The 13356-nt window shown below is 34.6% G+C and overlaps 2 protein-coding genes across 2 annotated transcripts in view; both read right to left on the bottom strand.

Moving 5' to 3' along the window:
- FBXL17 (F-box and leucine rich repeat protein 17) overlaps nucleotides 1-13356 on the bottom strand; it is a 278120-nt gene that overhangs the window by 91562 nt on the left and 173202 nt on the right. Inside the window, exon 7 of the mRNA XM_064405002.1 lies at nucleotides 3394-3470. Within this exon, the coding sequence (XP_064261072.1) occupies nucleotides 3394-3470 (77 nt within the window). The remainder of the gene's footprint in view (nucleotides 1-3393; nucleotides 3471-13356) is intronic.
- The window catches only part of EFNA5 (ephrin A5), a 521261-nt gene that overhangs the window by 363659 nt on the left and 144246 nt on the right, over nucleotides 1-13356 (bottom strand). The gene's annotated exons all lie outside the window — the stretch shown is intronic.

The following is a 13356-nucleotide window of genomic DNA, read 5'->3' as shown; positions in this document are numbered from 1 at the left end:
ATGTTTAGCTTTAACGTCACTCTGTCTGTGCTCTTGGGCAAATAGGTGTTTATCTCGAAGATTATAGTAATTTAGTCTGTCCTGACAGTCTAGATGTGTTCTAGTGATTATTTGTTGGAAATAAAGAAACTTTTAAACTAATTGTCAATGTCCTAGCATGCACAACACTCCAACAAACATCATTAATTAGAAATACATATTGAGAAAATTATGCTAGACCTAAAACCAGATATAATAACATAATTTCTTTCAGAAGTAAACAAAACACATTTTTTGTATACAAAAATACAAAATCATTCATTTTGTAATGTAACATTTAATAAAGAATGATTTTTTGTCTCATCAGTTAACAGCTCTAAGTATGTAAATATACTTCAATTCCTGTTTGAATACTAATCTCTCTGTATACTACAAAGAATATTTTTCTGGTCAGAAAAATGTCAGAGAAAGGAATGCAGCCAATGGATACATTATCAGTGTGTAGCAGTTTTTATTTAATCTTTTAGGCTTCCAAAGAAAATTGAGTATTTTAGTGCACTTTAAAAATACTAATTACATTAGAAAAAAACCCATGTATGCCTGTTAGTGTTGTATACTATCTATCCTATGCAGAAATTAGAAAAGTAAAAGGCGGAAATTAATAAAATGACAGAGATCACACTTCACAGCCTTCTCTAGTGGACATGAAATTACCTCACCTGCCTCTCATACATACTTTATTGAGTTAATTGAAGGATACCAATAACAGTATTTGCTGTAATTATTTTCTTTATTTACTGAAGTTATAATTGATAAATTAATGTATCAAATGGTTATTTTTTTTCTGGAAATTAGCAATATTACATTTTTTATCCCAGCTGCGTTACCAAGCAATTATGATCTTGTCCCAGACATCAAAATTCCACTAACTTTCGTACCATAAAAAACCTGAACTGAACAGTTTCAAAGAGGGCTTTCAAAATCCTGCATCTGTACAAGCCTGGTGTCAAGATTTTAACTGTCAAAGCAAGGACAACTCTGTGTTTCACCCTCAGGATTGTCAAAAACAGAGCACTGGGTGTTCTCTCACCCAGTCACAGCCTCACAGAGCCTCAGACACTCTCTGATGGAGCCTGAAGAACTGTGTGAGTGAAGTGGTTAAGTCTTTGTAAGACCATGCAACACCACCTAAAAGGCTCAGTGAGAAGTCACGCACGTGCTCCTCAGCTGATTTCCTTTACTGAGGACATGAGGGCTTCAAAAGCCTCTGGGGAATTGCAGCTGCTCTTCTCCCCTTGAGAAGAGAGACAGATTCTTTGATAAAAGAGGTTCAAAGCTTGCTGTAAGCTGCTCACTTTTTAACTTACCAGCAACCAAAACTAATGAGAGAAAGTCTTCAACTGAATTACGAAAAAAACAAATGAGAAAAGGGTGATGCCCGCTCAACCATGCAACTCTCTTGTTAACCTAGTAAATATTCACTTGCTATCACATTTTTAATCTAAGGCAAAATGTTTATTTCCTCAGAAACCATAAATTATGCTTATAAATTCTACTTTGTTACAGTTTGCTTTGCGTTTTCAGCTCAAATATTAAAAGAAGAATTTATTTGTCAGTTTGGCATGCTGAGACATGCTGAAGATTATAATGATAATCGATTAGTCGATAATGTATCAAAAATCAGTCAATATCTCAGCTGTTTTACTGGATCCTTAATAGCAAAAATAGTTGAATTTTTAAGCAATAGTAAAGCTTAGTAGCAACAGTATCAACAGAAAATATTCTCAAATTCCCAGTAACTGAGTGCAATGATATGACTGTGGAATACAACATGATAGTGACAGATGGGCCTAAGTATACAGAAGAGAAGCTGAGGTTGGATAGAGTTAATCAGCCAAACGCTACATTTATTTTCCACTCATTCATTCTCTCAAACATGCCTTCTGCCTTCTGTCTAGCTATGGACACTTCCTTTTCTCTCTCTTTTTTCTTTCATAAGCAAGGTTTTCTTTCTCCTAGGTTTCTTTGCTTCAGTTTTTCAGTTGGGTCCCTACTTTTGGGAAAAATCATGTTTTCCTCTGAGTAACTGCAGTGAATGAAGGGTGAAATCAGTTTGAGAAATTATTGATCCTCAAGACATGCATTCCGTTATGCCCATGATAACTCTTTCCACATGGGTTGTCAGAGTCGGAAGGGACAAGAGCAGGGCCCATAGATCCGCAGTACACAGACAGAAGAGACGTGTGCCTTCAGACCCTGTCCTGCACCTCTTGCCCTTCAGCAAGGACAAGAAGCACCTTCATTATTATCACCTTGTTACTACAGACAATTTCCCTCCCTGAATTTCCATAAGACATTTCACAAATTCAGAAATTCATCTTGGACAAGCAGTGTCGAGCTGAGAAAATCCATTTTCAACTCTGACAATGTCTGTTCTGCCCATGGAAGTATAAACAACAGCAGACCAGAGGAAAGGGCAGTAAAGACCCATGTTCCCTTTCCTTTGCCATGCTCCAAGCTCTGCAGCTGCAGCAGCTGCACGGTGGCCTCATGTTCCAATATTGCGGACATAATGTGAGCAGAACACTGCAGAACTACATACCCTTGAATGCACAATACAAACCCCAGTGAAGTGCAGAATTTGAAAAGGAAAATACAAGAATGATTTTGTGACTACTGGAATGGTAATTTATCACTTCGACATAGTAATTCTTTATTAAAATCTAAGCAGTATAAAATTAAAAAAAAATCAGCAAGCCTGAAATGAACATCTCAAATACACAGTTAGTAAATCCTACTGAAATTTAGGCATGCAAGTGGGAAACAGACACTTGAGAATCTGGCCTTATGGCAAAAATAAGTGTCTTATTTAAGGTCAATATCTTATTTGAAAAAGCAAAGCAGCCTTTCCAAACAAGTTTTCCTATTCTAAATAAAAAATCTGTCCTTCTATGTGGCCTATCAGACAGGACAGTTAATTCTAAGATGCTCCTCTCTATTTTACCAATTCTTTTAGCATTTTTAAATGACCATCAACCTCATTCAAATTTTATGGCCACCAGCAGGTGATCAATCCACATTTTTGCTTGCTTAGTTATGCTTTTACAGCATCTAGAAACACATATATAATTTTTCATTTTCTCTCAAATGTTCTCTATTCAAAGGGGATGCCACCCAGTCTGCACAGTAACTGCCAATTCTATAAGTACACTTCGCAGCAAATATATACACTGACTTTTGTATTTCCAGCCACAGATATTTTTAAGCAAGTCAAACACATTTTATGAATTTCCTATTTTTATGGGTAAAGGTTTTGAAAATTTTTATCTCTACATTTCCAACACTTTTGATACCAACTCCTGTGAACTCCGGCTCAATCTTCACAAAAAATAAAGATATAGGTATATTACATACCATAATCTGTGATCTTACAGGATACTAAATACAGTTCTTTCAGGTTCCGTCCCTCTCTGGCAATCACCTCCACACATCTGGAAGACACAGTAAAATCACTGTTATAAGACAGTAAATCACTTTTAAATACCAAGAGTACAATCCACAGAAAAAAGGTACCGTATCTCAGTTTCTTCATTTTGCAAATGGATCCATACATTTTACACTACAGAAAAATATTATTTTAAATTGAATGCCTTTATATGGATATTCCCCTAAGTCCCTGAATATGTGAGTTGCTCAAAGTACAAGCACTTTGGAAAATTACACAGATGTGAATTCCCACATCTTTATTACTTTGGAAAGTTTCTGTTGCAAATTTTAAGCTCTGACAGCTTTCTTCAAAGGAAGAACTATAAATGCACTGTAATGAGGACAAAATATAAGAAATTGTAATTTTAAATTCATGTTTGTATTTCTTCAGTGATTACTGCATGAGTCAGCATTCATCAGGTCATGAAATGCTACATGATCATGATGTTCCAACATGTTGCTGGAGAAGCTTGTATAGATGAGAAAACAGCTTGTTCACTTGCCTTATCATAACTGTGAAGAATGAAATGCAATGAAATATAGAGGTTTTTATGTTATTCTAGCTGTTTGATTTTTGCAAGCAAGAAAATTAATATTAATTAATTAATGAAATTAAATAGAAGCTTATGATGTACCTGTGACCAAGCCTATATTAATTACAATGCTACATTTCCAACTGTAGTGTATAAACAGAATCATAAAATACATTTTTAATCCTGTTAATGTAGATCAGTTGTTTATTATATCAGCTAGCATGACTATTGTGCTATTTTCTACATAGATACATTTTTGAAAGTGTATTTTATTAGATGAATTGTAAGAATTTCTTCTGATCCCATATACTCAACTTTAATTTTCAGGTCAATTACCCAATCCCTTACTCTGACACTTAAATCAACCCTTGAAAAGTACTCAAAATTAAATTACTTGCCAATTTATAAGAAAATAAGTATTGCTGAATTTGTCATACTTTTGAAAGATACACCTAAATCCTCAGGGATCTTTTTCTTTCATTTACTACCTCCAATAGATTATCTCCTAATCTGATCTAACTGTTCATGCTGGCAATTTTAGACTTTGAAAGCAACCACTACCTAATTCTTACAGCTTACAATAAGGCAAATAACTGAACAATAGCCCTTACACATATTTGTCCTCTCCCTGCTTCCTTCTTCTAAAAAGATGAAGGAAAATGAATGAAATTAATTTTCTACAATGAAAATTAAATACTACTAATAAACAGCATGTGTCTGACAGAGTATCTTAATCACAGTTTCTTTAACATTATTCTAAATATTCAACCCTGGAAAATTGTGAGAGCCTGATATTTAGAATTTTCAATTCTTATCATTAGGTAAAGGTTGTCTTACCTCGTGAGTACACATAGAAAAGAAATACTTGCACCAAGACTATGTTTTTTAGTATAAGATAACTTCAGAACAACATTATTTTCCTAAAGTAAGGTAAGATTTAGAGCACTAAACACACTCTTAATACATGAAAAATTTATTCTGTTCCTGCCAGACATGATTTTGAAGAACATACTAATCTTTAACTGGCTTATTAAGATAACTAAACAATGAGAAAATATACTCCAGGAAAATACTTCATAATAATGAGATTTTATTTCTTTACTGGTAATAGGAATAAAAGGAAAATCATTGTCATGTAGTTCATTAGTACCATTTTCATTAGGCATTTCAGCAAACAAGATATAATCAAAGAGTCAATGGACACTGAGACTAAAAGAAGCTTTTATTATCATACATATAATTTAGCAGAGCAATCATATTATGAAACACTTCTTACCCTTGGATAAAATTTCTGAACTTAAAAAATATTTTGTAAATTACATGAAATGAGTCTAAAGGTTTTCAAACTATTTTTGCTAATTTTTACCCACTAAGAGTCAATCAATGTAACAAAAATGAAGTATGGCAATCAGGGTCTAAAAATACAACCACAAGGCACTCAAGGTGATATAAAAGACTAACTAATTTTCTCTATAACTTCAGCTGCAACCTTTTCAGTCAGTCAGAGTCAAAGTTCTATTATCTGCACAAATGCAGAAGCACTTGACTGTGTGGCCCTTTTAAATGTATCCTTTAATACTTCCAGATAGTGCTGGCTCTAAGGGTTAAAGTTTTTTCAAGTGGCTTGAATGACTCCAGTCCTGTTCTCAGTGACATCTTGGAGTCTAAATTAAATAGTCTTCACTTTTCGTACTAGGAAAAGAAAATCTTCACAGTCTTCAGCTATGTTCATTAAACAGGGAAGAAAAAAGCCAAAATATAAAAAGAAAAAAGGCTAAAAAACCTGTGCTTTGACTGCCTCATTTCTTCCTGTTTTTTGAAAATATGAAAATTATCTAGCATCTAGAAGAATGAGGTAATGGCACATCTAGTTTGGAAAAAAATCATATATAGCTAAAATACTGGATTGAATTTATATGCTTTTGTGTGCTTTCTATACCTTGCATGAGTCAATCTAATTCCATTTTTAATTTCTATTGTACTTTCTATAGATCATCCTCATGTAAATCGACCTTCAGAGACAGGAGAAACACTTTATATTGCCTCATTTGCCTCTGCTCTATAGACAGTCACCCAATACATAATTGCTTGTGGAAACTGACTTCTTTACAACATAAGGAAAAATAAGAGTAGTGGTGTATTTTTTTACCTTTTAATCTTTGTTAAACATGACAGCAAAGAAAAAGGTTAAGAGAAAAAAATCAAATTAACCTTTTCTAGAAAGCAAGGATCATCTTAATTCTGTTGCAATAATCCATCAAAATGATGTCAGATTGTTGTCATATCTATCTTTGGAAGTGTGTATATTTATGATGTTGCAGAATTAGACAACAAAGAAGCCTAACAAAAAAACCAATCAACCAACCAACCAAACAAAAACAAACAAACAAACAAAAAACCCCAAACAAAACAAAAAAAAAACCCCACCACACACACCAAAAAACCACAAAACAAAACAAACAAACAAACAAAAAAAACCCCAAACAAACAAAAAAAACCAAACCCCAAAACCAAACAAAAAAAAAAACAAAACAAACCAAACAAAAATAAAAGAGCCAGAATTATACTGGTAAAAAAAATTAAGAAAAGTCACTTTAAATATAAAGCTGTGGCAAATTTCAGAAGTGAGCACACCAGAAAACTGATCCCCATAAAACTTGGGGATAACAGGACAGTTAGTCAGGGAGCTAACATGGACAGGGTGGCAACAGCTCTGCACTAATGCTGAGAGAATTTCTTAAATCTCTTCACCCAACATTACAGAGCAGGCTTTTATCAATTGTACTAAACAAATTAAAATATCAACACCCTTCCAGAAAGAAAAGAGATTTCTATGCTCAAAATCACTTACTACCAAAAATGAGCCAGGGAATAAAGAAATAAAACTGTAGTTAGAGCTTTGCTAATACAGATGTCTGGATCAGAGCTAACCAATGTTAAAATCTTTTCACTTCCTATTTTGCAAATGAGTATCATTTAGAACTATGTAACACACTGTAATATCAAAACAGAGAACATTAAAAATTTTAGGAAGACACTGCTTATTTATTAAACCTGAAAATATTATCCAATAAATGCTTACACCAAGTTTTCCATAGATCAACTCAATAGTTTATGAAGGCTGTTCTCTGAAAGACTGTTGGGCAATTCAGTTTTATTGCATTTGATTTGGAAAGTAAGAAATGAATATCACATACTGTGAAATTTGCAGTGCAATCAGGAGCAAGAAAAAGGCAAAAAGCACAAAAAGCACAAACTGGTTTGACATAAACCAGTCAATAAACATAAACAATAACATGAAATCAAGAATATAACTAAAAATGTACCTACATACTGTCAATTCCAAATAGAGTTACAAGACCAGTGAAGTCTGCAAGATAACTGGAAATGTAAGATAACTGAGCACTGTGATGTTGAACACATCCATACTGAAAATATCCCAAAATTCATGACATTCAGAGACTAATAAACCTAAGAGTGCCTCTTACAGTTTCAATTTCTTAAGATGTCTTGCTACTTCAAAAACTAAAAAAAATCTCAAGGTAAAAACAACATAGCTATAATGCTGCTCAACTTTTAACAATTGCTTTCAGGAGAAAACTCTCCATCTGGGTTACAGAAACTACAGAAATTTATCCACTAGCATGTACTCGTGTATATTGCTCTTGCCACCTGGTCTGCAGACAGGAAAAATTACTTAGGTCTACAAAGATTACTGGTATAAAGCTTCTCTGCCAAAACATCTCTTCAAAAGTCACAAAACTGACTGAAACACAACTATGTCTGGCGGCAACTTCTAATTTAGGCCCATATTCTTGATAACTTCACACGTAGGAATATGTGCAATGATTTCTCAGAGTCAAGCTTTATGACTTCCCAAAACTTAAGAGCTTAAAAATAATAGCAAAACTCTAACAGACTAGAAAAAGTAAGCAATCTGAAGCCCTGAAATTTTTCTTCTCTTAGGCAAGAGAAGATCCCTACATTCTTTGCCCTGAGTAAAAGTTTAAGGTAAATGAAGTAAACTGCAAGCTTCTACCTGTAAGATAACATAGATCCTTAAGTTATGAAACATTATTGTATTTATAGATATATGTGTATGCATGTGTATGAATATGTATCTTATATATGTGTGTGTGTTTGTATACAAACACAGAGCTATTATATTTCTGATCTAAATCTGAAAACATTGGAAAATTGTATTCATGTCAACTGAAAGGAACTAATGAGAAAATATGAGTACAGTATTTGTGGTGTAAGTAGTCCTGGGAGACCTTGTTACAGTCTGAGACTCTTCAGCCCTAAGCGGAGCTAATTGGAGTTGCCAATTACTGGTTATGAGTCTACAATTTGAGGGAGTGCGTGAGCTCCACCCACAGAAGAGGGATAAAACCCCCAAAACATTAGCATACCACCTTGGAAAGGGTCAGAATGAACATCAGTCTGCTTGCAAGTCTTCTCTGGTATTTGACTGTATTTGTCTCTAAGCAGTCAACTTAACATCTTGCTATCACTCAAATCATAACCAACAACACTACTGGGAAGCAAGAGGGAGTTTGGAAAGAACAAGAACACTAGAACATGCCATGGAAACCATAAACCTCTCATGAAGAAATATATTGCACTCCCCAAAAATTAGCATTTCAAGCATTAAATTCAGGCAGAAAAAATCAGCTGCACATGAAATAACACTCAAAGCCATTGGTTTTGATGACTTAAGTATTCCAATGGAAGGCAGTAATGCAATATAATAACCAAATCTCTCCTGTAACAAAACCAAACCTCTGACCACAGAAACACATATAGTCTTAAGAAACTGATGTAATCTGAGGCCCACTGCACTAGAAAAGAATAATTTAAAGGCTAAACCAGTGAAAATACTAAAATTTTACTGACAGGTCTATAAACCATTGTAAAACATCATAACAATAAATTATGAACTTAATACCCTGATGGATACATATTTTTGGTTCAGGATTCTCTTTCATTGATCATTTTAATTGCATGATGAAAATTAAATCTCTTCCAATATATTTGTTTTCTAATAATTTATACCAATAAGAAGTATGATTTTTACCTGTTTTTCAGTTACCCTTGTATGTAGTTGTTACTGCCATTTTTGAATCACATTTAAAATATATGCTTTAAAATGATTTTTCATTTTAAGACCAAGAACTGCATCTAAAAGAAACAATATTAACCACAGAGACAGCAAAGGATAAGACTTGTAATCAAAAGCACAAGAAGAATTTGAAATGCACTTTTTGTCTGGAACTAATATGCAAAGTATCACTAGTTATACAAGTTAACAGCAATTATCTTAAGAGGTCATTAAGTTGTGATTAGCAGGGAGGTATTCTTTAGAAAAATCAATGTAATTTAAAATAAGGTTTGCCAAACAGATTTGCCACTTACAGCACAGGAAAACAGACAAGATTTTTTTTCATGCTGGAGCTTATAAATAACCAAGGTGAAGGCAGTCAAGTCCCACAGTGTCTGCTTTTGCTCTGAGCTAGTCAGGTGCATGCAAGCTCCAATCAGAGAGCTACAAAGATAAACGAATCAGCTCTTTGTTTAAGCTATTATGCCCTGTCTTTCAGCAATAAATATCTATTTTCAAATATTTATTAGTAGTGTTATCTAAAATTAAATGCCTCCTGTTACCCCAAACAAACATAAATCCAGCAAGCAATTAAATGAAGAAAGGAGAAATTTAGAAAACTGTGTAATTCTACTATCTGATGGATTTTTACAAGTAGTAGTATTCCAGGTGGCCTGCAGCTCCTTTCTGACTTGGAGGAACTAGATACCATAATGGAAATTTAACAGAAATAAATTACTAGGGAAAAAAAAAATCTTACCCTGAACCCTTCATAAATCTGATTTGCCACAGATAATCATGCTTAAGTCTTGAAAAAAATTCAATGGCATCTCTTACCATTTTAAGAACTCTAAAATATTTTGGAATTCAGACTTAAATGAGAAGGCCTATCTGATACAGCCCTTCAAATATAGCTTCCTACATTTATTGTGACAACCTGTCTACTGTCATAAGGAAAACCAAAGAAGTGTTCACTACCAGCAAGCCCCTTAGTAAACATTATTTCGTACTATAAAAATAAGCAATAGTTTCCTTCCTGAACTGTTTCAGTGATGCTTTTCCACTAAAATACTGGCAAAATATTTGCATTCCTGATGGGATTCTGTTGAATTACTCTACTACAGTGGTCAAATAGTACAGAGTCTTAATGGCCACCAGTGACAAGTGATGTCTTTCAGGAGTCCATACTGGGATCAGTGTTAGTTTATTATAACGAATGTTATCTTCATTAATGACACAGATGAAGGGATCAAGTGCACCCTCAACAAATCTGCAGATGACACCAAGCTGAGTGGTGCCGTTGACACTCCTGAGGGACAGGATGCCATTCCTGGCAGAATGGCAGAAGGACCTGGACAAGCTCAAGCAGTGGCCCATGGGAATCTCATGAGGTTTTACAAGGCCAAATGCTGGTGCTGCACCTGGGTCAGAGCAATCCCTGGTGCCAGCCCAGGCTGGGCATGAACAGATGGAGAGCAGCCCTGCCCAGAAGGACTTGGGGGTGCTGTGGGTGAGAGCTGGACATGAGCCAGCCATGGGCACTCCCAGCCCAGAGAGCCAAGTGTGTCCTGGGCTGCACCCAGAGCCCGTGGGCAGCAGGGGAGGGATTGCCAATTATAGTCTCTAAATGCAGATATTAATACCATCTAATAATGCACAAACTTCACCTAATGCTGTTCAATTCTGGAAGCACTTAACAGGATAACTTCATGCAATCTTACTGGAAAATAATCTGTCTAGAAGGAATATTAGGAATATATTGTGTCCCTTCAAACTGAAGAGAGAAAATATGGCAGTTTTCAATAGCTGGAAATTTCATAACTGAGCAATTATAAACACATTCAGAAATAAGTGAAGAAATTTTTTTCATTCCCTCCTATCCTAGGCCCCATGAGTTTTGTCGATATGGTTCTGACTTTGTTAGGAATTCAGAGGGTTAGTAATTATTCAGTTATTGTATCACAGCATACTTTTAGTTTTGTAAAAGAAATATGACTTAGTGTTACCTGCCTGCACTTACATCTCAGTGTTGTCTCACTGGCTACCCCAAATGCTATCAAATTGTTAAAAGGTAATAAATTGCCACCAAAAATGAAAGAAAAAAACACCAACTTAAGAACAAGCAGAATGGTTTTGACTGAAATGGTATGTATTTGATTTTTTTTTCCTAATTTTTCAGAAGCGTTTAAGAAACCAAATGGTACAATATAATCCTCTGAGTGCTTGGTTCACTGATATGAATATCAAAGCTTGACAGCCTAAGTTTAGATGACTTCCCAGCAAACCTCAACTAACTTTGCACTGAAACAGAACAGAAATAGTCATGTGATTACATCATGGCATCTCATCTATGACAGAGACTATTATGTTCTGCTGCAGGACAATGACAAACAGCATCAAATGATTTCTTAAACTGATCCATTTATATCCACAAAAGTGTAACTGTCTAAACCATGAGAAATTATGCAGTTAATTAAAATCTACATATTAAAAAACCTAAGGAAATTTCCATGTGGTGCCTTTTTGCACCTCTGAAGAGTTCAGGCAAGAATTCTATGATGCATTCATAATTCATTATACATAACTATAATTTCACAGATTTTCTAGCAAACCAATATTTTAAAAAATCTATGAAATCACCTAACTGCAGATCTAACTTTACCTACTTTCCCACAGTAATATTATATAGTGTTGAAGTACCAAATTTTGCTGATAGTTAAAGCTTTCCACAGAAAAGACAGGGTTATCCTATTAATCTTAGCTCTAAAATTTGGCAGTCACTTAAACCAGGTCAAACAGAGTTGGAATTGTCAGCCCCTCTGTGCAAGAAGTCATCTGTGTATAAAAGTAACACAGGCACATTTACATTTCCCCACTCACCTAAGGAAGTTAGGGGAAAAGCAAAATAACTAGTGTGCGTGCTTGATAGAAATGAAACAGTGTAGGGCAGGAAAATGCTACATATCTTCCATATGTTGAACTTTGAGAAACTACAGAAGGAATAGTGTACAGACACATAAGTTTGCTTTACACTTTTTTAGGCAGATAAGCAACACAGACAACAGAGCATGCAGTTGGTCAGCTTGAGCAAACATGTCCACTGTCCAACACAATGCTTCACGTTTTTAAGAATTCAAAACAGATACCATTTGCCAAGTTGTTCTGACATCCACTGTGTTCAGAATTTCTCTCACTGCCACCACATTTACTAGGGTGACAGCAAATTAAAAAAAAAAAAAGTAAGAAGAAATCTCTGAAGCACATTCAGGATTTTAGTAACAAATCTGTATTTAAAGGACACCTTGTTTTCTTTACCATCCACTGTATGCTAAGATATTCACAGGCTGTACTGATAACAATGATTTTAAAAGATTATGTTCTCATTCTCTTAATTCCGATTAAATTACTAGTTTTCAAGTTCATATGGAAACTCCTAATACTTCCTGGATTATTGGCAGAACACATAAAGGAGTGGGTAACGCATTGCTGGACACAGTCTTGTAACATTTTCATTCAAATTTTTATCTAGATAAAAACCTTCTTTATATTTTTACTGACTTGTTTGTACCTATGATAGACATGGTCAATTTTCAGTCCATCCACAGAAGGACTGAAAGCTTGTTTTCTAATGGCATGATTTGATTTACCTCCTAATTCCATTAGAAGGTAAATTGTCAGCCAAAGTGATTCACAAAGCACAAGTAATGCATTCATATTGGATTGAAAGGTAAATTTTTACCTGTTGCTCCAATTTCATTTTTTGTCTAATACTTTCAGCAGAAGTACATAGGATGACACTGGTTGAGAAAGAATGACCTCCCACATGGGAAAAAAAATATGTAACATTTGTTCACATATTATAAATGCAAAATTATTTGCCATGGCAAGTAGTTTGAAATCTTTAACTCCACGTACAAAATCTCTAGGTAATGGCCTCAAACACTACTAGGCCTTCAAAGTAGCTCATTGACAGAATTAATTACCTCCAACACTGGTTACTTGAAAGTGTTGACAAAATCTTAAAATATTTCCTGCACCAGCTAGCATCCTAATGTGCTTATTGAGATGTGTTTTAGTTAACATTCATCTTGGCCGAATGTTAGAACATAGCAAGAAACATATAAGTGGTGATATGGCAGGCTAAATCTTTTGCTTGGGGCCATGAAAGAAATTAATGAATACCATTTACCTGCTTGAAGATATGTATCAGTTTCCTCTAAAACAAACAACCAAACTGTGCCCCAAAAAGCAGAACAA

This window comes from Passer domesticus, chromosome Z (genome assembly GCF_036417665.1).
Source record: "Passer domesticus isolate bPasDom1 chromosome Z, bPasDom1.hap1, whole genome shotgun sequence".
In the NCBI taxonomy this organism is placed as follows: domain Eukaryota; kingdom Metazoa; phylum Chordata; class Aves; order Passeriformes; family Passeridae; genus Passer; species Passer domesticus.
Note: the sequence above shows the minus strand (reverse complement) of the source record. Positions and strands in the feature narration are given on the sequence as shown.